This window comes from Strigops habroptila, chromosome 5 (assembly GCF_004027225.2).
Source record: "Strigops habroptila isolate Jane chromosome 5, bStrHab1.2.pri, whole genome shotgun sequence".
NCBI lineage: Eukaryota > Metazoa > Chordata > Aves > Psittaciformes > Psittacidae > Strigops > Strigops habroptila.
The window spans coordinates 37643728-37671183 of NC_044281.2; the positions used below are offsets into that span (position 1 = coordinate 37643728).

Genomic DNA, 27456 nt, shown 5'->3' on the forward strand with positions numbered 1-27456 from the left:
GCTCATACTCTGACCAGTTTAAAGACCTGTCATCTGTTTTACAGAAGTCAGCTCTAATGAAGAAGAGTTCCTCCTGGCCTGTGCGTCTGGCTTGGACTCTTGGTCCAATTCCCAGATGAGCCCAAGCTGCAGCCTTTCCCATCAGGAGGGAAGACTAGTGGGATTTCACTGCCTAGGTTCACAAAACTCACAGGAATTTAGTATCTTGTGACCTGTATCTCCCTGTCAAGCTTGGTTTAATCAGGCAGCAACAGCAATAGCTGTGTGCAGGCTGGACCTCAAACCAACTTATCTAGTTGACATTCCCAAGTTCCTGTGTGAAGAAAGCAATGTCACTCTGAGATGCAGCCCATGGGGGATGTGCCATCACAATTGCCTTTTAACAAGTTCATAGATGGGAAAAAAGGGACTGAAATGAAGTGATGCACTGCGAGCAGGGGGATGCTCCCAGTTGTCATTGCGATTGGAGTCCACCACAGTTAGTGCCAACCCTACAAGGCAGGGAGTGCAGTGCTTAGCAGGAGGGCTCAGGTAACCTCCCTGCTATCCCAGCCTTTCTCCACAGGCTCATTACTGGGAAACCTTATGTTTTTTGAGCCAGATCCCATCACCTCTCTGCCCTGCCTGTGAAAGCAGAGCAGCTAGACAGAGCCTTTGCAGCCTTCTGGCACCACTTGCTCAACCTTGAAATTGTACTGCAGGACTTCTCCCCCTCTCATTTTCTAACCACAGAACATTTCTCCATCCAACTATCCCTATGGTGTATTGCTCCTCTCTCTGCCTTTGCTGGCAAGAGGTGGGATCTCCATTCGTCTCTAAACCTTTAAATAGACAAAAATGGAAAGCAGGCAAAATGCAGGCACGTGCAAAGCCCTGCCCAACTAAGGTACTGAATTACCTCTGCTTGCCATGGACCATGTACTGCCACGGACTCCAGGGTCTGCACAGATATCAGCTGCCTGACAGCCAGTACATGCAATATTGTACCATCAGTCATTTCTTCACACCTCTTTTTCCCGGGAGTCTTCCACAAGGATCTCTTGATGTCCTTCCCCAATCTACCATCCTTTTTTAGTAAATAAAACCTGTGCAAAAGTGCAGGAGGGTTGTTTTTTTTTTGCTCAGGAAGAAGCAGCCCATGCCCCTTGCTTTCACTTCTTGTTGGACATGGTGATTTTGTCCCCCAGACCACAAGCCCCTTGGGGATGATGGTACCCTCCATGGCCCACGGCTTCCCAGCACCCCATGTCGAGGCGTGGGCTGGGACAGCAGCACAAGGGAGGCAGCTCCCCCACCATCCTATCCTCTCACCTGAGTCACAGAATTAATTTGTATAGCAGTGGCAGGGTTTTCTTTTCGACCACCTGTGCTGTGGCTGACAGTAAGACAGGTTTTCTGGTGTGAAATTAATTTCCAGGTCCATTTCACACAGAATTTTAAGACCAATATTAGGATCATGCTGTTTGTTTAGGAATTTATGAGTGAAGGATGCTGGAGAGGAATCTGAGCAAAGTTAAGGGATTGCTCATGTTTCTCTCTATAGAAGAAAATCGCTGAAAGAGCAGCTGGTTCCCTTTTTTCCTTTAGAAGCACAGAAGTACTGTGTTTCAAATTATGTCTTTGAAAGTTGATAGTCCTTATGGAGAGTAAAGCAACTGTGTTTAAAGATGGTGGGAAGGGCAGGAGCTGGGCACACATCTGCAGCACATGCTCAATTCATATGGCACCCTTCATCAAGGGTCCACCAGCTCATGTTTACAGATGAGTCCAGCTGAGCTACCCCTGGACCAAGCATCCCCAGCTAGGCCAGGGCAACAGGAGCTAGATAGAGTCATAGAATAGTTAGGGTTGGAAAGGATTTTAAGATCATCTAATTCCAACCCCCCAACCCCTCACCCTAGACCATTTCGCCGAAGGATCTGTCCAGCCTGGCCTTGAACACTGCCAAGGATGGAGCATTCACCACTTCTTTGGGCAACCTCTTCCAGTGCCTCACCACCTTCACAGTAAAGAATTTCTTCCTTATATCTAACCAGATAGCCAGAGCTGCAGCATGGTGGTAACATACAGCCAGAAGGATCAAGGTGTGAGTTCCAAAAAGCCTTACAGGCCCACTCCAAAGAGACCTGGCTGAAACCCTGAAGCTCTGCCCTTTGCAGACCCCAAAACAGCCTGTTTGCAAAATGCATTGTCTCCCTTTTTAGGCCAAATTGGAAGCGGTTAGGCCATGTCTCCTGTTAAGGACACTGATTGCACCCCATAGCCAGCCCCTGCCTGAGCTTATTAGATCCAGAAGGGGTGAATGAGGGAAAAACCTCCTTCATACCAACTCTCTGAGCAGCTGGAGGTGCTTTTCACTTTGAAACAGCCCTTCGCGTAATTTCCTGCTGATGGGGAATGTTAATAAATTCACAGAGTAGCGATGGCTTGGTGATGATTGCAATAGGCAGTCTTGAGCAAGAGCTGTCACAGTGAGAGGGAGGCAGCTTTGGGAGCTGGGTCCTTTATTCCCCTGGGGATGTCTGCCTTGAGTCACTTCGTGTCACCACCTCCCAGCTTTGAGCCGTACCTGAGCAGACAGTTTTCCCCAACCCTCAGTTCTGATTTCCTCCTCAGCAGAGTAGAAGGTGCCATCTACAGGCACAGCATCCTCACGACAGCCCTCTGGGTCTCCGCTGCCCAGGCCGGGCTGGACGCCCTCTCCTGCCGCACGCCACCAGACCCTGTGCTGTGTCACCTCCCTGCAGTGAGGGCTCCGAGCTGCGTGTCCCGGCTGTGGTCAAGGACTTCCCAGAGTGTTGTGCCAGTTAGAAGACGGCCTCCCTCTTGGGGTGTCCTGTGTGTAACCTCGATAGTAACCCAGGGAGCAAGACAAAAACGCAAGGGAAGGTGACCGCTATTTGCACAGCTGCAAGGGAATGAGCAAGCAGGTCACAGAGTAAATTTGGTCACACAGTTGCCTCAGGGGAAACCTGGAGGGCACCGATGCTCCTCGCCCAGCGGTTCAAATTCCAGCCCCATGGGTCTACCTGAGCTGCTCCTTTTCTGTGCTTCTTTTCTCTTCCAGTTGCCTTTCATTTAACCCATTGTGGCTGGGTTCACACACCTGTAATTGAATTAGGAAAATAAGAAACAGTGGGAAGAAGCACAAACAACCCCTAACAAGCTCTCTTCTGTGTGACTACCGGATAGTAAGGAATGACTTCTGACCAGCTAGAGTCAGGAGGCATGCAAAGAAATGCAGGCTTACCATGGAAGTACTTGCACTTTAGCTGTGAAAAGCTGCTGCTGCTGTTTAAGGTCAAAAATAAGGCTAGCAGATCTCTGAGGTGATGTATTTAAAATGGGAGCCAGGACCCAGAGATGAAGATCCAACAGGCCAACCACACATTGCTGTCAAAGCTCCTGAGGTTGCCCCACTAGAGATGCAGGAAAGCTCTATCCACCTTGACAAGTTGAGGGCTCGCCAGCGTGGCAGCAAAAAGGCAATGCTGAAGAGCAAAGCTAACACCAGGCACACACGCTGGCTCCTCATACACAGCCGCAAGCCTGGCGCTTGCTCCTGCTTTAAAGGCCCTTCTCAAACCCAAGCCTTCTGCTTCATATTAAAATCATTTGTCAAAGCAGACATTGTACCGTGCACTGTTGGGTACCCGAAGCTGTGCAGCACAGAGTGAGGGGGGGTTACAAAATCTGGAAGCGAAGCTGAGCCGGAGGGGGGTATGCGTGCACCCCATGCATCAGCAAGCTGGATGGCAGAGGGAGCAGACCTCCTGGCTTGCTCAGCTTTGCCCAGCCTGCTACAGGCACACTGGAATTTGCACTCAGCCAGCCCCAAATACTCTATCCCCCACAATCCATGGTGTGATAAATTAGAAGGAAAACTTTCCCTTCTCAGTTTGTTCTCACAGTGCCGTCCAACAGAGCACAAGCCTGTCTAATCAGAAGCTACAGTCCTTCACCATCTGTTTAGAGCCTAATTACAAATGCAGAAAAATAATGTGCTTTACAATTGCACCAGTAAATGCTGTAAATGATTTAAATGCATGCATATGTTCCCCGCAGAATTCAGCATGCATCTGCGACTTCTTCTTCTCACATTAGGCACACAAATCAAGGGAAAAAATACACAGATCTGACGAACAGCATGTCCCTAGGATAGTGATTTTTATCCCTTTTTTCCCCCTGCTGGAATGGCAAATGGGGCTTTTTTGTAACAATTCACTCAACAGCGTTTTCTTCGCTTCCATTTTAAAAACTGTTTATCACCGTTGTGTAAATATAGTACAAATTACTCCATAAAACACGTAAAAGGAGAACAGCAGCCGGGCAAGCCTGCAGCTGGCTGGTGAGGTTTCAAAGCTGAGTTTTTTTTCTCTGGGGCACCTATGAAGGGGGAGGATCAGCTCGGCTCCTCTGCTGGGGACTGTGGCCCTCCCCAAACCCCTAGCAGAGATGATGACCGCTGGCATTTGAAACCTTTGGCTCACACCTCCCTTTTCAGAAGAATGCTTACCACAAAGCCACAGAGGTTGGCAAGCTTCAACCCTGCGCATGCAAGCATGAATACCTTGAAAATATCTTTTCCATGGTTGCAGAGGAGAAGGCAACAGCATTTTGAAGCAGCAGGGATTGGAGAACATCACCTCATCTGTGATGGGGTGAAGGCTTTCCTCATGCTGCCCGAACTGCTATGCAGAACAAGGCGCTGCTTGGGGACCCTGCTACCCATAGAAATGAAGCTGCCACAGGGTGGTAATCAAGAACAAGGTCATGCACACTCCCACCAGGGCTCATGAAAAGTTTTGTTGGAATGCCAGGGACAGGCACAGATGCAGATGTGCAGGGATGCTCTGGGCAGATACCTTGCCATGTACCGGGTACCATGTACCACCACCCTAACCGTCCCTCCTCCCGCAGTCGAGCCACCAAAGGCAATCCCACTTCAGCTCTCTAGGCCTTTGACCTGCAGTGCATCACAGCAAAACACTGAAAGGGTGAGTCCTGTCCCAAAACATGTACAATGGAGCAGCTGAAAGGCAGCAGAGCTTCTCTGGTCATCACCAAGGCAATGCTGAAGGGTAGTGAGGTTGTTTCAAAGATGCTTCCCCCTCCCAAAGGGTAATAGTGCTATGCCAAAGCCTCTACAATGCAAAGGCTGGTATCACAGATGAAGAGGTGGCAGCATTTCTACCCTCTGGGGCACTCCACTGAGTGGGGACAGGCTGGAAAGGCTTTGGAGATCAGAGAGAAAGAGGGAAAGTCACTTGCGACTGATGGGAGGTGAGTATCACTCTAACAACAGTTTCCTTTCCTCCTAGAGTGTGTTTGTTGGCTTTAAAGCCCCAAATACTTACACTTAAATGCTCCAGCTCCAAAAGAAGGAGGAGTAGCTGGCACCACTAAGCTGAGAGGACAAAAGATAAGGATGGGCATAGGCTCAGTTAGCTTCCTTTGAGCAAAAGCTGCAACAGATGCATCTCCTCCGCTTTCTGCCCTTTCATCCAAACACCTCCTGCTGCCCATGCCCTCCTGTCTTGCTGGTGTTGCTTTGCCAGTTCACAGCTTTCATCTCCCCTCCACCAACTAGATTTAACACCAAAGGCCATTGGAGAAACCAGCATGGGGCAGAAGCAGCATCCTGACCATGCCAGGTTGCCAGCTCCCCACAGAGCTGGGAGAGCGCAGGGGCTCTCCATCCTCTGGGTTGTTTTGCCAGTGATGCTGGCCTCAAGTGCTGGGCAAATGGCAGCTCTGCCACTTGGCACCATGCAGGGATTCATGCCCATCTTTAGTTTCACTTTGTGGGCCCACCCTCATGAATTTTTCAAGCTCCTACATCATTTTATACCCACTGGTGAGACGAGGCCAAGCCCCGCAGAGAGCACATGGTCCTTCCCCTGCCAGCCACCTCACAACCCACTTTCCTTGGCTTGAAGATGGTGTAAACCTTTACAACCCTGCTAGGCTGTCTTAAACAGCTAAGGGGATGGTGTTAATTAAACAAATAAAACCTGGCAATGTGAACAGGTGAGGAAGGCTCATGCACCAAGCTCAGCTTCCAGCCCTGCTGATAGCTGAGGTCTTCCTCTGGATCTCAAGTATCCCTGGTACAATCAAATACCTGGGGAGCAACTCCCTCTTGTAAAGCTCATCGAGACCTAGAAAGAAAAATGTAAACTCCTAGCTAAATACCATGAAGTAGGTTTTGACCCCCACAGCATTTCTGCTGGCTGTCCCACCTTGGTGCTGGTGTAACGCAGGGAGCATGCATCATTCCTGAACTGGAAACTGGGGTCGATGGCTGCATTCCTCAAAGATAATTATTTAAAACCATCAAGAAATAAACTGTCATTGCATTTCAACTAACACATCCAAGATACAGTATACTTCATTCTGCCTTGCAACTACTGTTTCCATTTAAGTTGTGTCCTGGGTTCAGCTATAGCAGTCATTTTTCTCCTGCTTAGTAGCTGGTGCAGTGCTGTGTTTTTTAACTTTCAGCCTGGGAACAACGCTGATAACACCGATGTTTTTAGTTGTTGCTAAGTAATGTTTATTCCAACCAAGGACTTTCTCAGTCTCATGCTTTGCCAGGGAGGAAGGGAAGCCGGGAGGAAGCAGAGACAGGACACCTGACCCAAACTAGCCAAAGGGGTATTCCATACCACAGCACGTCATGCCCAGTATATAAACCGGGGGGAGTTACCCGGAAGGCCCAGATCACTGCTCGGGTCGGGCTGGGTATCGGTCGGCGGGTGGTGAGCAATTGTATCCTCTCCCCTTGTTATTTCACTAATCGTTATTATCATTGGTGGTAGCAGTAGTGGTTTTGTGTTATACCTTAGTTGCGGGACTGCTCTTATCTCAACCCGTGGGAGTTGCATTCTTCCCATTCTCCTCCCCATCCCTCCGGGAGCGGGGGGAGGAAGAAGGGGGGAGGGGGGAGTGAGCGAGCGGCTGTGTGGTTCTGAGTTACCGGCTGGGCTCAAACCACGACAGTTCTTTTTGGCGCCCAACGTGGGGCTCGAAAGGTTGAGATAACGACAGATCTGACCAGAGTGTGTTTAATCATATTTGTGATAAGCATTCATTGTTACTACTCATCACAATGGTGATTATTTGGCTCTCAGACGTGTTGCGCTTGATCTCAGAGTTTCAGCATGTTGTACCTTACTTACAGCCACTATTTGCTGTTTTAGCGTTTATCGGCTGGGGGGCCTGGGCTAAGGTTCTTGTTTCACTGTACTTCATGGTAATGACTTGTAATACAATAGACTCATTGATCATGAAACTGGTCTGGTTTGTGCTTCCAGCGTGGCCATCACCACTATACATTGGGAGGTATATAATGAAATATTTTAGCAATTGCATATCTTTTTTTTTCTCCTCGGGGGGTAAACTTACGAAGGAAGCATTCTCTTTCACCCCCCGTTCCCCCACCAGCCTATTTGCAACAGCAATTGAGAGTTCTGAAGGTTTTAGATGGCCTTTGAGTACCCTTGAAACCTGCCTGCTGATTGTGCTGGGGATCAGCATGTTGGCAAACATACGGAGTGTGTTTTACCCATGGCCATCCCGTCGTAGGAACATCCTATTTCGTTTAATGTCAAAAATTCAGCAGTATCAGGTTCGAATCTGGTCTAGGGTTAGACGACGATATAGGAGGACCACCAGGAGATTTTCCCTGAGGCTGGACAGTTATGAGTGGCAGGGTGTGTGGGATAGTATGGGCAAGTACCTAGGCCAGTGGGCCCCTCCAGTGCTTTGGAACTTCACCACTGAACAAGTGCAACATCCGGAAAAACTAGTAAAACACTTAAACGAGGTGTGCTGTCGTCCTGGTTATGCCAGAGAGGGACAAATTTTGGCAACGTGCTGGGGCTTGGCCTATGCCTACAGAGCCCTGCTCAACGCTATCCAGCACCTTCAAAGGGAAAAAAATGTCTCTGGATCTGATGGCAAAGCAACAGACAACGCAGCTATGCCAACTACAAGCACAGCAGCTACTCAGACCCTGACCACAACAGTCAACACAGCTACTCCAAGTACAGCAGCTACATCAACCCCAGTGACAAGCACAACAGCTACTCAAACCCTGACCACAACAGACAACGCAACTACTCCAACTTCAAATACAGCAGTTACACCAACCCCAGTGACAAGCACAACAGCTACTCAAACCCCGACAGCAACAGACAATGTGGCTACTCCAAGCACCACAGCCACACCAACCCCAGTGACAAGCACAGTAGCTACTCAAACCCCGACAGCAACAGACAATATAGCTACTCCAAGCACCACAGCTACACCAACCCCAGTGACATGCACAGTAGCTATTCAAACCCCGACAGCAACAGACAATATGGCTACTCCAAGCACTGCAGCTACACCAACCCCAGTGACAAGCACAGTAGCTACTCAAACCCCGACAGCAACAGATAATGCAGCTGTTGGTGTTACTCAACTCCCAAGCACAACAGCTGCACCAACCCCAGCAATAGACATTGCAACCACTCCAATCCTAGTGGCAGACACTGCAGCCACTCCAACCACAGTGACAAACACTGCAGCTAAACCAAATGTCCAGTTTGTGACAATGTCTGTTGCCCCTGTAAGCAAAAGCAAACGAAAGGCACAAAGAGCAACCCGCGAAGCGAAGAAAGATGAAGACCCAGTGCCATTACTATATGCAACAGCACCTGAACAAGAGTTACTACTACGTGGGTCAGAGGAAGAGGAAGAAGAAGAAGAGGTCACTTCTCGACCCCGGACCTCAACCGAACTACAGAATATGCGAAAAGATTTCACCCGTCTTCCAGGGGAGCACATTGTCACCTGGTTGCTCCGGTGCTGGGACAATGGGGCCGACGGTCATGAACTAGAAGGTAGGGAAGCCAAGCAGCTGGGATCACTTGCTAAGGAAGGAGGAATTGACAAAGCGATTGCAAGAGAGAAGCGAGCCCTCAGTCTTTGGAGGCGGCTCCTGGCAGCTGTGAAGGAAAGGTTTCCCTACAAAGACGATATTACGAATCGCTCAGCCAACTGGACCACGATAGAGAAAGGCATCCAGTCCCTGAGGGAATCAGCCATTATAGAGATGATCTATCGTAGGCCGGATTCCAGGAACACATCCGTAGACCCAGATGAAGTCGAATGTACACGACCCATGTGGCGGAAACTTACACGGAGTGCGCCATCATCATATGCCCACACATTGGCATCAATGACCTGGAATGACGGAGTATCACCAACAGTGGATTTCCTGATTCGTCAACTCCGAGAGTTCGAAGACAATCTCACCCCTTCCATCATTTCAGCTGTGGAAAAACTGTCCCAGGAGTTCAAACAATTGAGAGACGATTTATCCGATCTATCCAGCTCTCCACGCGTACCAACCCATGTCTCAGCTATCAACAGAAGGCGCCCTACTGCTCGAGAAAGAAAATATAGGAGGTACACGCCACGGGCCACCCTATGGTTTTACCTGCGGGATCATGGAGAAGACATGAGAAAGTGGGATGGAAAACCTACTTCAGCTCTGGAGCAACGGGTGCGTGAACTGAAGAGGAGAACAATGGTCAAGGATGATCCTCCCAGGAAAGCTGCTGCTCCAGTCTCTGGCGAGCAGTTTCCCAGATGGAGCGAAAGAGCTGATTTTACTCCAGCTCCTGTGATAAGGAATACTAATCCCTTTCTACAAGACAGAAGTGGAGAATTTTGTGATCACTATTAGAGGGGCCCTGCCTCCAGCCAGGTGGAGGAGAGGGATAATCGGGTTTACTGGACTGTGTGGATCAGATGGCCTGGCACATCAGTCCCACAGAAGTATAAGGCTCTAGTAGATACCGGTGCACAGTGTACTCTGATGCCATCAAGGTATCAAGGGGTGAAACCCATTTCTATTTCTGGAGTGACAGGAGGATCCCAAGCGTTAACTATGCTGGAAGCTGAAATCAGCCTGACTGGGAGGAAGTGGCAAAAGCACCCCATTGTAACTGGCCCAGGGGCTCCATGCATCCTTGGCATAGACTATCTCAGGAGAGGGTATTTCAAAGACCCAAAAGGGTATAGATGGGCTTTTGGTATCGCTGCCTTGGAGACAGAGGAAATTAAGCAGCTGTCCACCTTACCCGGTCTCTCAGAGGATCCTTCTGTTGTGGGGTTGCTGAAGGTCGAAGAACAACAAGTGCCAATTGCGACCACAACAGTGCACCGGCGGCAATATCGCACCAACCGAGACTCCTTGATTCCCATCCATAAGCTGATCCGCAGACTGGAGAGCCAAGGAGTGATCAGCAGGACCCGCTCACCCTTTAATAGCCCCATATGGCCAGTGCAAAAGTCTAATGGAGAGTGGAGATTAACAGTAGACTATCGTGGCCTGAACGAAGTCACACCACCATTGAGTGCTGCCGTACCGGACATGTTAGAACTTCAGTATGAACTGGAGTCAAAGGCAGCCAAGTGGTATGCCACAATTGACATTGCCAATGCATTTTTCTCAATCCCTTTGGCAGCAGAATGCAGGCCACAGTTTGCTTTCACTTGGAGGGGCGTCCAGTACACTTGGAACCGACTGCCCCAGGGGTGGAAACACAGCCCTACCATCTGCCATGGATTGATCCAGACTGCACTGGAACAGGGGCAAGCTCCAGAACACCTGCAATACATTGATGACATCATCGTGTGGGGTGATACAGCGGAAGAAGTTTTTGAGAAAGGGAGGAAAATAATCCAAATCCTGCTGAAGGCCGGTTTTGCCATAAAACGGAATAAGGTCAAGGGACCTGCACAGGAGATTCAATTTTTGGGAATAAAATGGCAAGATGGACGCCGCCAGATCCCCACAGACGTGATCAACAAGATAACAGCAATGTCTCCACCAACTAACAAGAAAGAAACACAAGCTTTCTTAGGTGTTGTGGGGTTCTGGAGAATGCACATCCCAAATTACAGTCTGATTGTAAGCCCTCTCTACCACGTGACCCGGAAGAAGAATGATTTCAAATGGGGCCCTGAGCAACAACAAGCCTTTGAACAAATTAAACGAGAAATAGTTCATGCAGTAGCCCTTGGACCAGTCCGGGCCGGGCCAGATGTGAAAAATGTGCTCTATACCGCAGCTGGGGAGAATGGTCCTACCTGGAGCCTCTGGCAGAAAGCTCCAGGGGAGACTCGAGGTCGACCCCTTGGCTTTTGGAGTCGGGGATATAAAGGATCCGAGGCCAGCTACACTCCCACTGAAAAAGAGATACTGGCAGCCTATGAAGGGGTTCGAGCTGCCTCAGAAGTGATTGGAACTGAAGCGCAGCTCCTCCTGGCACCCCGGTTGCCTGTGCTGGGCTGGATGTTCAAAGGCAGGGTCTCCTCTACACATCATGCAACTGATGCTACATGGAGTAAGTGGGCCGCACTAATTACACAACGAGCTCGAATAGGAAATCCCAGTCGTCCAGGAATTCTAGAAGTCATCATGGACTGGCCAGAGGGCAAAGATTTTGGGATGTCACCAGAAGAGGAGGTGACGCGTGCTGAAGAGGCCCCACCATATAATGAACTGTCAGAGAGTGAAAAGCAATATGCCTTGTTTACTGATGGGTCCTGCCGTATTGTGGGAAAGCATCGGAGATGGAAGGCAGCTGTGTGGAGTCCCCTGCGACAAGTTGCAGAAACTGCTGAGGGAGAGGGTGAATCGAGTCAATTTGCAGAGGTGAAAGCCATCCAGCTGGCCTTGGACATTGCTGAACGAGAAAAATGGCCAGTACTTTATCTCTATACTGACTCATGGATGGTGGCAAATGCCCTGTGGGGGTGGTTGCAGCAATGGAAGCAGAGCAACTGGCAACGCAGAAGTAAACCCATCTGGGCTGCTGCATTGTGGCAAGATATCGCTGCTCGGGTGCAGAACCTGGTGGTGAAGGTACGCCACGTAGATGCTCATGTACCCAAGAGTCGGGCCACTGAGGAACACCAGAATAACCAGCAAGTGGATAAAGCTGCTAAGATTAAAGTGGCTCAGATGGACTTGGATTGGCAACATAAAGGTGAATTATTTTTAGCCCGGTGGGCCCATGACACCTCAGGCCATCAAGGCAGAGATGCAACATATAGATGGGCTCGTCATCGAGGGGTGGACTTAACGATGGACACTATTGCCCAGGTTATTCACGAATGTGAAACATGTGCTGCAATTAAGCAAGCCAAGCGGTTAAAGCCTCTCTGGTATGGAGGACGATGGCTGAAGTACAAATATGGGGAGGCCTGGCAGATTGACTATATCACACTCCCACCAACCCGCCAGGGCAAGCGCTATGTGCTTACCATGGTGGAAGCAACCACCGGCTGGCTGGAAACATACGCTGTGTCCCATGCCACTGCCCGGAACACTATCCTGGGCCTTGAGAAACAAGTCTTGTGGCGACACGGCACCCCAGAGAGAATTGAGTCAGACAATGGGACTCATTTCTGGAACAACCTCATAGACACTTGGGCCAAAGAGCATGGCATTGAGTGGGTATACCACATCCCCTACCATGCACCAGCCTCTGGGAAAATCGAACGGTACAATGGGCTGTTAAAAACTACACTGAGAGCAATGGGTGGTGGGACTTTCAAACACTGGGATACACATTTACCAAAAGCCACCTGGTTGGTCAACAGTAGGGGATCTGCCAACAGGGCTGGCCCAGCCCAATCAGAACTTTTACGTACTGTAGAGGGGGATAAAGTTCCTGTGGTGCACATAAAGAATTTGTTGGGGAAGACAGTCTGGGTTATTCCTGCTTCAGGTAAAGGCAAACCCACTCGTGGGGTTGCTTTTGCTCAGGGACCTGGATATACTTGGTGGGTAATGCGGGAAGATGGGGAAGTCCGATGTGTACCTCAAGGGGATTTGATTTTGGGGGAAAACAGCCAATGAACTCAATTGTACGCTGTTGCCTGCTCTATAACACTTTTATAGCCCACCAGCTAGATATCTTCAGGTCACCAGCCATTGACCCTGACTTCCCTCCGATCATCACCTCAACAAAGAATGAATTTTGAGGAAACCAGACGAGCTCAGCAGTGACCAGATGAGTTTGGCGGTATCATCAGCAGGCAACAACCCAACACTATGTACCGTCCCTCCTGCCCTGAAAGACTATTACAAGAGATGGAACCTGACATCATGGACTGGATGAGTTCAGCAATTTTACAGGGATTGGTCCATGGACTAGGGAACGATATCTTTCTCTGTGTGTGGGTGTGGGTGTATATATATGTGTATATATGGGACAGGGGTGATGGTGTGCTGAGAGATGTGGGATCTGAGCATGACGTGAATGGTATGGAATAAGGGGTGGATACTGTCCTGGGTTCAGCTATAGCAGTCATTTTTCTCCTGCTTAGTAGCTGGTGCAGTGCTGTGTTTTTTAACTTTCAGCCTGGGAACAACGCTGATAACACCGATGTTTTTAGTTGTTGCTAAGTAATGTTTATTCCAACCAAGGACTTTCTCAGTCTCATGCTTTGCCAGGGAGGAGGGGAAGCCGGGAGGAAGCAGAGACAGGACACCTGACCCAAACTAGCCAAAGGGGTATTCCATGCCACAGCACGTCATGCCCAGTATATAAACCGGGGGGAGTTACCCGGAAGGCCCAGATCACTGCTCGGGTCGGGCTGGGTATCGGTCGGCGGGTGGTGAGCAATTGTATCCTCTCCCCTTGTTATTTCACTAATCGTTATTATCATTGGTGGTAGCAGTAGTGGTTTTGTGTTATACCTTAGTTGCGGGACTGCTCTTATCTCAACCCGTGGGAGTTGCATTCTTCCCATTCTCCTCCCCATCCCTCCGGGAGCGGGGGGAGGAAGAAGGGGGGGGGGGAGTGAGCGAGCGGCTGTGTGGTTCTGAGTTACCGGCTGGGCTCAAACCACGACAAGTTGTCATTCTGCATTTTCTTACTTTGAGCTCTTTGATATGGCCTACACAGGGCATCAGATGCATCTTCACCCAGGCAGTATATAGCAGTAATTACTTCCGTTATGTGCCATTATATGCAGTATCCTATAAATAACCCATCTCGTTTTGCAGGGGGATCACCCACACACTCGGGGCTGCCTGTCAGCATCCATCCTTGTACCTCATACCATATGCCCTTGTACTCCACCAGTGGTCCCTGCTTTATACCCTGATCTGATTCTTGCCCAATTTGAACCTGTATTGATTTTTCCCCCCCCCGCCATTTCTCTAACTTTACTTAGCTGAATACCATCAAGGACAAAGGATATATTCCCTTTTTGCTTTACTTCCGCCTGCAGATGCACTTACCTGCAGGTCATGTGGAGACACTAAATTAGAATAACTAGGCAATTCTTTCAGGGCTCCTTCACCTGGCCCTTGTCAGTGATTTCTCAGAGTTTACAGTCCAAGCTGGGAGAGAAGGATGACCAGAAGGAAAAATGCAAGCTAAAACTTCATGCATCAGTGCTGTCTTCAAGAGAAATCACTCCAGACACCAGTAGTTGCACAGTATCAAGAATTAACTTTATTAGCAAAGGTATTGGATAACTAAGTTCTGTCTCAAGAGGTATTTGGTCTGTAACATGAAGAGGATCAACAGAGTGCAAAGCAGTCAGCAAACAAGCAGAATCTCATCACACCTGGGACCAGAGGTAAAATGTATGAGTTGAGGAGAGCACACCACATGGCAGGCTCTCAAGTAGGAAGCACTGAAGGCCTCAAAGGGATGTTTTGGTTGCCAACAAGAGGTTGGCTTGGGCTTTTCAGCCACAACCAAGTACTGCATTACTCCAAGCAATGCTCCAGCACCCACGGAGGTGATGGCAGTGCTTACCCCCATGAGCAGCACCTAGCTGGCTTGCCAGCATCACTACCCTTAACCCTTGGGCTGCCCTTCAAGCTGAGGTGGACCTTCATCTGGGTCACCGTTGGCCAAAGCAGCCCCTGGCCATGTGTCAAGGGCTGAAGGGCTGCAAACCTACTGAAGCAACAGGATTAAGAGCCCACATGTACAAAGTCACGTGCTGTAAAACTGCTCCTCGGTACTGCACACCCTGTAAATTTTCCACTTCTGTCTGGATTTTATGTTTAAATAAAAATCACCCATAAAGCAAAACTGTGTCTGTATTGCCAACGAGCCCAAACTAAACACTGGAAAGGATTTATATAAAAACTCAGCACACACCAACCCTGCACATCACCTCATGGCAACAACCACCATCGATCCCTGCTGTTCGCCCAGCAAAGCCAGGGCAGGCGCAGGTGGAAAGGCACCAGCCCTGCAACCTTCCTCTCGCTAACTACCACATCCAGCACAGCATGGAGACAGCCTGGCAACTCAGACCAGCAGCTTCACTGCTACTCTGTCAAGCAGGAGATGCTGAGAGCATCCCATTAACAGAACATCTGCTAATAACCCAGTCTTAAAGGAAGTATTTTCCATAGATAGTATCCCTGAGGCATCATTCATAATGCCAAGTTATGCCATTACATCCTTGCTTCCCAGTTCACCTCTCCTAGACCACAAATCCACACCATTTGAGAAAATAAACACAATAATTGTCCAGGCGCATCTGCATGGAAGTTTACGTGACTTTAAAAGCCAGTCCTCTTTGGGTGGGCCATATTTTTGGGTGTCACAGTAGCTCACCCCTCTGAAAACATCTGGAGACCATATACCACCTAAGTAAATTAATCAGCTTTCTGCTGTGAACATGACATCAATGCCTAATACTTCTCCCTGGCTTTCATAGACCTTTCTCAATGCAGACTAAAGGCATCTTAAAAACCTTAGGTTAGGGCCACTTAGCATTTCACTTTCCTTGGGGTTCAGCTGCAGACAGGTAAGTTGGCATCCACAACCATCACACCACAGTCACAACTGAAGAAATGATCTTGCATTGGCCATGACACAACTCTGGCACTAGTAGCACTGTGCTGGGAGGTGGATGATCCTTCAATTCAATCTTCAAAAATTAAAGCAAGCACAAGTCCAAATGGAGAGGTTTCCCTTATATATGCTTTTTTGTGGCACGAATGTATGAAATACACCTGAAATGGTGCCCTGCTCCCTGGTGTGGCTGCTATCTGCTCCGAAAGCTTCCTTGAAGGTGCTCCAGGGCTCAAATTCCCTTTAGCTCACCACCTCAGTTTGATGAACGGGGATCCCCCTGAGACCACCAAAACACTGCAGGGGTAAACTCAAAACGAGGCAGCAAATCCCAAGGTGCCATCAAAAGCCTTGGTTTCAGTTTAAAACCAGCATGGTGGCACCAGCTAGCCACCCTTACCCACTGGCACTGGGGTGAGAGCCAGGTTTCCCTGTGCACCCAGCGCTTCCCTGAGCTCCCTGGGGAGGACAAGGTTTTTTTGGTCCACTTGCCCCATTCGAGATGGAGAATGACAAATGTCTGACAGGACCTCCCAGGCACAGGGGACACCCCTTCTCAGAAGGAGGACTTTCCCCTTGGATGCAAACCCCTTCCTACCCCTAGCAAGACAGGCAGCCTACCCCAAAACCATGGCGTGCCTGGCTTTTTGGGGAAAAAATCCTAAATACCCAACATCACCACAAACCAAGGGCATTCCCTCCAACTGCTCCTCTAAATGAGGTGGACAATGAGAACAGAGAAGGCAGACCCCACAGCCAGCCCCAGCATGAGGTAAAATGTCATCACTACCCCTGCTGCTTCAGCCAGCTCTTTTGGCATGATCTTGGGGCCGTAGATGATGACCAGTGTCCCCAGGTAGCCATTGCTCAGCCCCAGCAGCGCTGTGAAGACCACTGGGTAAACATCTTGGTTGAAGACCACTGTCTGGATCTGAGCCCGGGGTTGGTAGTTGCTGAAGATAAAGAGAGGGAGGAAGATGGTCCTGAGGAGGACAAGGGCAGGCAGCAGCTTGCTCTTGGGACCAGGCATCTGGATCCAGGCAGTGATCTGCCTCCCACACCAATCAGCAAAGTTGTACAGGAGGAAACTGGTGAGCGGTGCAAAGTACTTAGTGCTCCACGGGCTTCCTGATGACTTGCTGACGGACTCAATGTTGGAGGAGATAGAAGGGAAGATGATGATGGAGATGAAGAAGATGTAGAAGAGGGAGAAGCCAAGGAGAGCGGTCTTCTGCAGGATGGGGCGGAGCGGTGGGATGCCTGTGCTTTTTGCTAGGAAGGAGGTATTTGTGGTGCCTTCTGGCTCTGCCTCATCCTCCATTGAGCTATCAGGTGGCACAGTGGCCAGAGATGGGCTCTCCTCCTGGCTGCTCATGTAATACCTGAAGAAAGAGAAGGAAGGAGATTATTAGCCAAGTGCATGTGAGAAGAACACAAACTGAGCAGGAGAGAAGCTGCCTACGCAGGGATGTCTGCTGGACCCAGTGAAGGTGGTTGCAGCAACCCCACCACACCTCCAGCTCTCGCCTCGTACGGAGAGGTAGCTCATACAGGGAGGTAACACTCCCTCCTCCCCACCATGGGTATCCCTTTCCACCCTCAGTAGTTCACAGAGGGGACCTACTGCAGCAGGCATTTGAGGGGGGCAGGTGGTTTTGGGGGTTGCATGCATAAACAAGACCAATGGGCCATGCACATCATGATGCTGCATGATGTTGCCTATACGGATGCCCTACAGGGACCCACCTAGCTGGCTGCTTCCAGTCTATGACTCTCTGCTGACTTCATGCATTTCAGAAGCTGCGGCATCAGCACCCTCTATCCCCCAGGGAGGCTTGCCAGAAACTCAGCACATGCTGGGCCAGATGCCCGGTTTCAGTCTGTGGTTTCGGCCAAATGGGGAAGCGTGGCTGGTGGTGGCACAGTGCCAGAGCCGAAGTGTGCATGATGCACGGTGGGATGCTGGGGGGTGACGGGGCAGGGACTGGCACAGCGAGCATCCCATGGGTGCCCCCAGCAACCTTGCTCAGCATCAACAGTCGTAAACCCTCTCAGCCCATGGGATGTGGGATGCCGCTGGCAGGCAGGTGCACACACCTGGAGTACTCCAACCTGGGAAGGAGAAGGTACATCATGATGCAGATGATGATGAAGATGTCGGCGGTGAGGAAGTAGGCCAGGGCGCTGTCAGTAACATTGGCTGCTGCAGCCAGGTCTATCACAGAGGCAACGGCGCTGATCGTGCCACCCATGGCCTGACCTGTGTGAGGGACCAGAGAGCTGGAGCTCAGCGCCCAGAACTGAGCCAGCCTGACTGAGATGAGTACAGGTGGGGGACATGGAGGTGGCAGTGAGCAACCCACAGCACCTCCAGTGAGGAGGACTTTGATGCAAAGGGAAAAATGAGAGACAGCAGCACTTGCTGCTATGCACAAACCCCCCCAAGGGGAAGCAGCTCACCCCCTGCCCCACATGCTGGTCCTAAACCCAGCTCAGGGTGCAGCTGCGCATACCACCCCATCTCCATTTCCATGCCTTGCTGCAACACAGCTATTTGTGGCACTGCATCACAGCTGAGGTCCCATCCTGCATGCACTTTCAACACAGCCATGGCACTACACAGGGGTCAGGATGGGACCCAACCTGTGGGGCTTGCATGTGCTGAGTCCTGCAGAGAAAGTCCAAACCCTGCCCAAAGCCTAAATCTGGCCTTCCACTGGCACACATATAACCACCTCTTCATCATCCCCCCAGTCAGGAATTCAAGCCACCAGCAACAGGTATGCCATCTCGGGGATGCAGCGACTTTCCCCACTGGGCTAAACTCATTAAAACACTCCTGTCTTGGCCTCAGGAAAATTCCTCCATTTTGATTTTTTTCCCCTTCCCATCTTAGTTTGTCAGACATTCCGCAGCACATTTATAATGTTATCGAACCTCCAGGGAGCTCATCACTCACAGCTCCCAACATGCCCCTCATCACTGATGGAAACACATGGAAATGCTGAACAGAAAGGAGAAGACAATGCAAAGTTGAAGATTCCTCCAGCTCCTTCCTCCTTTCCCCCTGCACAGAACAAATAATGAGGTCAAGCTGTCACACTGCTCTGCAGGGTGTTCACCCCCCAGGCAAGTATGGTGAAGGACCACTTCTCTCCTCTTTCTGATGAGCCCTCAGCACTTTAATTTATGGGTATTTACAGAAACAAAAGCACAAGCTCATGTGATTGAATATGTTTCTCCTTCGGCAACTTCCCTTTATCCTTAAGGCAAATTTAAGTTTCTAAAATAAACCCCATGTGACAAAACATCAGATGCAGGAGAGAAAGAAAACCAACTACCCAGCCACAGGATTGTGAAAGAGCGCAATCACACCATGACAGCGTGGCCGTAGGACACTAACCCGAGATCAGTGCCTGCAAGTTCCTCATGGGGAAGCAGCTGCTCAGACCAAAGATGCTGCTGGTGAAGACAGTCGAGGCACTGCTGACGACGGCCACACAGCCGATGGTGAGGGCAAAGAAGCGGGTGGTCCAAGCGGAGGTGTCGACCTTCACCAGCACTGTGATCACCAGGAAGACGGCCAGCATGACGAAGAGAGAGGACTGGATCCGGACACTGGCAGGCACCCTGGGGACAACGGGACAGTGACACTCCTGTGTTTAAAACTATAACATGAAGGCGTGATGAGAGGACACCAACCCCCCTGCTGTGAGAAGGATCAAAGAACATAAAGAAAAGTGAGGGGAGATGAGGAATAAAAAGTAACTATTTTTCTCAGAAGCCTTTAGATGTTAACACTTTTGCTACCAGCAGGACCAAGCCTATAAGCCCAGCTAAGCTGTAAGTAGCCATTTCTCCCAGAAGTTAGGGCCTATCCCCATTGCTGGAGCAACGTACAGCAGCAGCGATAAAGCCTGCCTGGGAAACACAGCAGGCTGGGTGAAAACAATCCCAGGCATGGCTGCAAGGTAATTACTTGTTTGAGCAAGAAAGTTGCTTATTACCCAGCCAGGAGACTGGCCACGGGACAGGACGAAAGAGTGAGTGAGTGAGAGGGAAAGATGCAGGGAGCTGGACCAGTAGCTGAGATCTAGAGATTAAGCACACAAAGACATTCCCTTTCGCCCACAAACATGCAGGAATTTGATCTGGGATAAAGAAGGAACAAACAAAGGGATACGGCTATGTTAGACAGAAGTTAAGCTTGCGATGTGGCACAGATGATCCATTTCTTAACCCAGTGCAGCAGCTGGTAGGACTAAAGCAAGGTGTTACTCCTGCCTGGCTGAGCTCAGCTCTCCTCACCTGGTCCCCTGATGAAAACAATGGCAGTTTTAAGAGGAAAGAATATTTGCCAAGCAATTAACCAAGGAATTTATTATAAATCTATTTACAGTGGTGCAACTCAGAACAACTCCAGGCATGGGTGCTGCTGGTATGGTGCACAGTGCTTCACCCCACTTCATCTCAGCTGGCTGCGATTCAGGCACGGACAGATGAGGAGATTTTGGACGGAGAGAAGGCTGCCCTCACAATGCCCTGTGTACCCCACAGCTTCCCTTCACAAGAGAAGGAGAGGCTGAGCTGGGAGCCACAACTGAAGCCAGAGAAAGGCAGGAGCAACACAGGCAAAGCTGGGGAGAGCCACAGGTAACAGGTGACCCTAGAACGGAGCAGCACTTACTTGTTCACAAGCAAGAAGTTTCCGATCAGGCACAGCACCGAGGGCACAGCTGAAGCAATGGAGACGTAACTCTCAAAAAAGTCCTGCCAGAAAAACAAAACAAAATAAACCAACCAACCAACCAAAACCCAAAAACACACAAACAAAAAAGATGTGGGAGAACAACACATGAATTTCAGTTCCTAAATACAGCATGATATGGCATGCATGGAGGGTTATGATGCAGGTGTCCACCTTGCTGCATTTTTGGCACACACTGCAAAACTGCACAGGCCAACAGCAGGAAGTGGCCCCCAGGGCATTTTCATCCTGCAACAGCCATAGAGTCCTGAGATATTTCAGGAAATTAGGGACATCAATTCAGACACAAAAATGGTGAAGGAAATACCTGCCTTACTGTTGCACTGGCCCCATGGGACAGCACCCAAAATAAGGAGGTATGAATTTCTCTTGCTGGCTTCAGCATCCTGGACAAACCTCATGAACATTTTATCCTATTCTCTGTTTGAGGGCTGTTTGTTATAAATCAGGACACAAAACCATTAATATTATTAGCTAACTGCTTTGAAAGTCTGCAATAGCTAGTAAACCTGTGCATCTCTCTCCACACAGCATGACCGGGACACCGTGCCCAAGAACATGCTCGAGCAAAAGCAGCCGAAGTGGGGACACAAGGACATTATTTTCACATCCGGTCTCCCTCTCTGTGTGCGCAAAACTCCTTGAGAAACTATATTGAGACTCAACACACATTTACTCCAGGGACTCGTGTATCAACCGAGCAAGCTGGCTGCAGCATCAGTCAATATTCACCAGCCCACCTCACACAGAGGTCAGGCTAGGCACACAGAAAGCAATAACCACAGCAGAGAGAGAGAGAGATTTCTTTGCCAAAATTGCAGCCAAACACTTACATTTTCAATCCATTTTATATATTATACTGTTAAAGCATGTCTGCTCCATCTTCTCCAGGTGCTTAATCCCCTGGTTTTTTCTGCAGGAATCTCAACCAGCAGATAGGACGATGCTTGCAAAGAGGGTGACCTACATATTCACCCCCACTGCAATGGGCTTTCATTTTCTCCAGTTACCTAGGTACAGAGATGGGGCCACATCACATCTGAGCATGAGAAGGCACTTGGCACGTTTTCTCTGCATGTAACTCTCTTTATTTTTTTTTCAGCTTTGCATTATTGTCATTTTATCAGTTTACAATCATGTTAATTTATTCTTCCCTATTAAGAGCTTTACTGTAAGCAATGAGAAATCTAATAATCACTCCTAGAGGGTCCTTATAGACAGAGACATAAATGCCTGCACTTACAGCACCAGTTTGGCAAAGCAGGAGGCTCAAAGGTCTACAGCCATACAGTGAATTACAGGAGAAAAGACAAAGCAAAATGCAAAGTTGGCTGCTAAAACTATGACTTATTTACCAACCTACTCAAAACAAACCACGAACTAGCCTGGGGATATTAAGTATACTTCCAAGTTAATTTTCTTTTGAGAACGAAAAAAGACTTTATAAGGTTTTCACAAAGCAGAAGCGTACATGAAGTAATCTGGCAGAGATGCTGCATTTCAAGCACCTCTGGGGAAACCTTCGTTCATTCCCAGCAAATGTGCTCACACCAGTGGCGGGAACAGAACCGGGGAAGTATTTAAGAAACTGAGGAGCTTGCACTGCACTGGGAACTTTTATGCTGCCTTACCTATGGACAAACCCTGCTAGAAAAGAAAAGCCAAGTAGAAGGGTTTCAACTACATCATTTTTGTGAAAAAGAGAAGTCTTCACACCACATTTTTAAAGCAGCAGCAGAATGGCAGTGGCAAATTTAATCCATGACCAGACCAATGGAAAATATCAGGCTCCATACCTATCTCCCCTCTTTGCTCCTGCTCATTAGGTGTTAATCCAGCTCAGATGGTAACTCTTCTCCGTACATGGCTATTCCCACCGATCACAGACATGCTTTCAGAGTAAATTTTTGGTTATGCAAGATACACCTAGTTCTTCTCTCTTTCTGCTGAGCCCTCCCTGACTGGCCAGCTCATCTCCTCTGGGCATCACTTGCTCACAAGGGCCAAGATCTTTATGGAAAACAAGGTTTTAGAGGAGAAACACAAGCACTGACAGACTGTCATAGCTTTCCTAGCTAATAATAAATAATAATCCACAAAGCAAACCTGACATCTTCCTCCTTGCCCAAAATCACCTTCCTGCCACCTCTGCTTCTCATGAGTGAAGGTATCACACCTCGGGCATGGAGCCAAGGCACACAATGGAAGTGTTTGACCCTATATTAACTATAGCACCTTCAAACACATGACATGATGCACACCGTGGACTTGGTACCTTAAAGGAAAAAACTAACAAGAACAAAGCATTGCAGTGGCAAATTAGTCACCAGTGGTGGCCTGCACTGCCCACTGCTGCCAAGGTGCTTTTGCTAAGTAGTTTTCATTTTGCTCCAGCCCGGACTCGGCAGCTGGGCTCTTGCCAGGCTGGAAAAGCAATCCAGGCCCATGGCGGTGGCTGAAGGCACCAGAGCGTTACCTGGAGTACAGGGCATGAAATTAGCAGCAGCGAGCAGGCTGGAGCCAAAAGCAGGCTGCCAGTCACAGGCGCATCTTTCCAGACTTGAGCTCGGTTTGCAGGTAAGCCCTCCTGCTGCAGCACCGTGGCTCGCCATCCCAGGGCAGGAACGGGGCCAACTGGTCTATTATTGATCAACTCGACTGCCATGGAAAAGCCAGGTTGCTTGTCTCCAAAGAAGTAAAAAGCATTGCGCCACGGCCATACAAAAGGAGGAGAAACATTTATTCAACGAAGTAGTCTCATTTGAATACTTTCTGAAGTGATGATCTGACCAGGAATACAGCTGTGCAAGAGTTTTTAGGAAGAATACACCTTGTGATACTTACTCTACTTGAAACCAGCTTTTTCAAGAATTGCCCCAGATAAGCATGATGTAGAAGCAATGAGGAGTGGGTGGGACACAGGGACTGTGGGACGACATCATGCCACATGGTGGGAGAGCACCCTCCACCTCCTTTCTAAGCACCCTTGCTAGCACAGAGGCAGCCTATTTATGGTCTTCAGGCACCACGGGCACTTGGTCTCCATCAGTTTCATCAACCCAGTATCTCAATTTACACCAGCACACCGGTACTTCAGCGTCCTGGTACAAGCACCGCTGGTGACACTCTGCTTCCTCGCCATCAAAAACGCAGCTGGCTTAACAACTATTAAAATAAAAACAGCCATGGATACCATATTAAGAAATCATAGAGAGAACCTGGGCGTCACACCTGGCTCTGTGTTTATACAGAAATAAAATGTGCCCAAACCACTTGAACAAGCTTGGCAACAGGAAGAGGACAGGATGCAGCCTCATCATGCCAATACTTTTTCCAGCCACAAAGAAATACCATTGCTTTGTCAGGGGGACACAGGGAAATAATCCTGCCATGGCAGGAGGAGCAAAAGAAGGCAGCTTTTTTGGGGAGAAATAAGAGGCAATCAAGCCTGCTGCCCCAAGGCCAGCTCATCAGTCACCCCGTGACAAGCTCCTCATCCCATATGCCAAAAGCCAGATGTTTATCACTGCAGGAGATACTCCGGTCACATGTGCCAGACCTTGAAGGAAAAGCAGTAAAGCATCCAGGGGCACTTGAGACTATCACAAGCCATGTGGTCCAGGGCTGGTGTTCCTGCAAAGCCCTGTTGCTGTTTCCAAATGACGTGCTGCACCAGACAGTGCAAGGGAGAAAACGCCTAAAATGTGCTTGATACCTTGCCACTGGGCCAGAAGCTAAAAGCAATTTATCTCCCAGCCTGCAGGGAGTTGCAGCTGAGTCTGCTGGGAAAGCACAGAGCCCCATGGGGCTTGGGCACTCACCAAGCACGAAGGACAGGGGAAAAAAAAAAAACCAGAAAGAGATTTTTACCTTGCACCATAGAAACTGTCCTATGAAAGGCAGCGTTGCTTAAGGGGCAGGTTAAGCCAGATTTTTTAAATGCACCTTAAACCGTAGCACTTTAAATACAGAGAAAAGGTAGAACACAAAGTGTTCTTTGCTTTTTGGTTTTAAGCACCTATCTTGTTCTCCCCGAATAAACCTCCACCCCTGGTTTGCAGCAGGCAAAACCCCAGAGGACGTTCACTCACCTGGGAAAGAGGAGAGGAAAAAAGAGCAAGTTAGGAAGGAAATGAGCTACTTTTTTCTGCCTTGAAAGCAGCATACTCACCCGCAGATCTGAGTCTGCCTGTCCCACAGGGCCCGCCTGATCCGAGCAGTTTTGCAGCTTGTACATCCAGTAGTGCTTCGCTGTGATGAAAAAATTCAAGGGCAGCAGCGACCCGACGCCCAAGAGGAAAAAAATAACATAGGCCCCATGTAAGCGGTCGCTTGGCTTTTGCTGGCTGTATCTGCTCAACAAGGGCTCCTCGGTCAGGGGCTCCTCGTCTGGGTGCATGGTATTGGCACGCTGCTAAAAACAACCACCAATAAAGACATTACCCATGACGGTTGCAAACTGATGCTTGCAAGCTGCTGTGTGTGGCTCCCTCTTCCTCTGGCCTGTGATCACCCAGCAAATGCCGAATGAGTGCGCTGAACCAGCTTAGCACAGGGATGGCTGGATCCCTGGAAGATGTGGGAGAAGGGAACTAAGACATGGCAGAAACAGGATCTGCCACCACAGTACCCATGCTACCATCCACAATTAATAATTAACCAATCTCTTTGGCCTTGCAAAAGCAGGAAACCTCAGCTCTTGCAAGGCTCAAAAAAATTAGCTTGTAAACTACCAATGCCATGAGGGCGTGCAGGGAAACGTGTAAACTACAATAACACCATCAGGCTTTCTAAAATGACTTGTAAACTAATGCACCACCACCAGGCTTCGCAGACCGGCTTGTAAACTAATACAACATCATCAAGGCTTTGTAAAATGACTCATAAACTACCATAACACCACTGGGCTTTGGAAAATGACTTGTAAACTGACGCAATGCCAGCAGGCTTTGCAAGGCGAGCGTAAACTACCATGAACTCCCGCAGCAGCAACGCCGGGCTGTGCAAAATGACTCGTAAACGACTACAGCACCGCCAGGCTTCGCAGAGCGGCGCCGGGGGAAGGGCTGAGCCAAGTGCAGGGGAACAGAATAATGCCGGAAATGAGGGATTTTGCAAAGCGCGTTCGATTTCAGGAGGAGGAAGCGCCGCATCCCTCCACGCACCCAGCCAGATATCTACAACCCCATCCCTCCCTGCACGCCCGGGCCCCCCCACCGCAGCACTTACAGGGGCACCGCACTGCCCCGCCGCCTCCTTCCCCGCCGAGCCAAGCGGAGACGTGCCAGGCCGGGCCGGACCGCCCCACCGGGGGTGGGGTAGCCCCGGCCCGGCCCGGCCCGGCCCGGCCCCGCGGGCGGTGCTGCGCGGTGGGGCGCGGAAGGGAGGCGGGGGATGGTGCAGCGCAGCCCGGCAGTACCCGGGAGCAGATTCCCGTACCTGCCCCCGTTAATTGTTTTCTCTACTCTCCCATTTTTCCCCCTTTTCTCCATTTTTTAAAAAAATCATTTACTCTATTTCACCTCTTGCAGGTGCACGGCAAGCAGCACTGCCTCCCCCGGGCTTACATCAGAATCGCTCTTTTAAAATCAGTTTTAATCACGGCCTGGCTTATGGCATGGCAATAGCAAAAACATTCGTCAGGACTTGTTTTTTGGTGGAAGTCACCAAAGCACGAGTGCATCATCCCCTACTGAAGATACGAGGGTGGAGAATGGGAAGTTCTTCTGTGGAAGGGACCACTTACAGAGCCAGGACACTTTACTCCACTTCCTACGATGGCCCATTAGGATGAATTTCACTGTAAAGTCCTCAATTTCCTCCGAAGTACACTTTAACACTCACCTTGAGGGCACCGTGGGACTGTGAAGGAAATCATCATTAGCCTTCTTCCTCTCCCCCACTCTTCATTCCCTTATTCCTTCTGCAAAGATGGGTTTGGCTCCTTGGCACGTGGGCAGCTACATTGTTGAATGATAAACTGTTGAGGCCACAGCTTTCCTGCAACCCCACTAAAATCAGATGTGCTTCACCGATTTGTTTGCACTCGTGTTGGCAGTTAGTGGAGTTTTACATCTTAGGTTTCCTGTTGCCAGCTGTTTGTCTTTAGCCTTCCTCATCTCCTATATTTAAGGTAATACTCTTTCCTCCATTGCACATATAGCCAGCTTTTCTTCATCGAAGCAAAATAGTCTCCATTCTTTGCAGAAGGCCCCAAGATGGTCTGTATTTTTTCCAGGTACAACTGCCTATGGGACAGATGCAGACCGACCCAGACACCTCATCTCCCAGCAGCCCCAGTGCACACACAGCTGGCCACTGCATGGGAGCCAGGGCCAGCCACCACCCATCTCCAGCCTCTCTGAGCCTTCAGGGAGTACATACTGGACAGCCCTGGCCACCCAGATGTCAAAATAGCCCCAGACATATGCACCCTCTATTGTTTTTCTTCTTTTGTGAGCAAAAGAAGCAGAAGCACACGACCAACCCACCGGCGATGCGCTGAAATGGAAAGTTTTTAGAGGAGCACATGGGTTTCCCTCCAGAGGTTTCTGCTTGGGATTTTCATCTGCATTGACATGCTAGGCTGGGAAAGCACCTGAGGAGATGGCACAGCCTATCTATCTGAGTCAGTAACCCATCAGCTCAGATAGATTCGCCTGATATTTCTGACCTGCTGCTGTCTATCATGTCAAAAAACCCACTGCTGGAGAAGAGCCTCGGATCGTATCAACACAAGGGACCGTGACAGCCGAGCAGGGGAAGCAAAGACATTTAACTGAAGCCATGAGAAGC

The 27456-nt window shown here is 49.5% G+C and overlaps 1 protein-coding gene across 4 annotated transcripts; it reads right to left on the minus strand.

Annotated features, from left to right (window-relative positions):
- Positions 1 to 14505: 14505 nt before the first annotated feature.
- On the minus strand, positions 14506 to 25974 carry SLC29A3 (solute carrier family 29 member 3). 4 transcript variants are annotated; one of them, XM_030488416.1, is made up of 7 exons: positions 25891 to 25961; positions 25105 to 25230; positions 24833 to 24912; positions 20581 to 20663; positions 19297 to 19523; positions 17991 to 18153; positions 14506 to 17275 (listed from the first exon to the last, which is right to left on the minus strand). In XM_030488416.1, the coding sequence occupies exons 2-7, from the start codon at positions 25106 to 25108 to the stop codon at positions 16606 to 16608; spliced, it is 1227 nt and encodes a 408-aa protein (XP_030344276.1). In that variant the 5' UTR covers positions 25109 to 25230; positions 25891 to 25961; the 3' UTR covers positions 14506 to 16605. The 4 variants fall into 4 exon arrangements, with proteins under 4 accessions (XP_030344276.1, XP_030344277.1, XP_030344274.1 ...); XM_030488417.1 differs by lacking the exon at positions 25105 to 25230 and having other exon boundaries at positions 25891 to 25974; XM_030488414.1 differs by lacking the exon at positions 25105 to 25230 and having other exon boundaries at positions 24833 to 25075; positions 25891 to 25973.
- Between the last annotated feature and the right edge of the window lie 1482 nt (positions 25975 to 27456).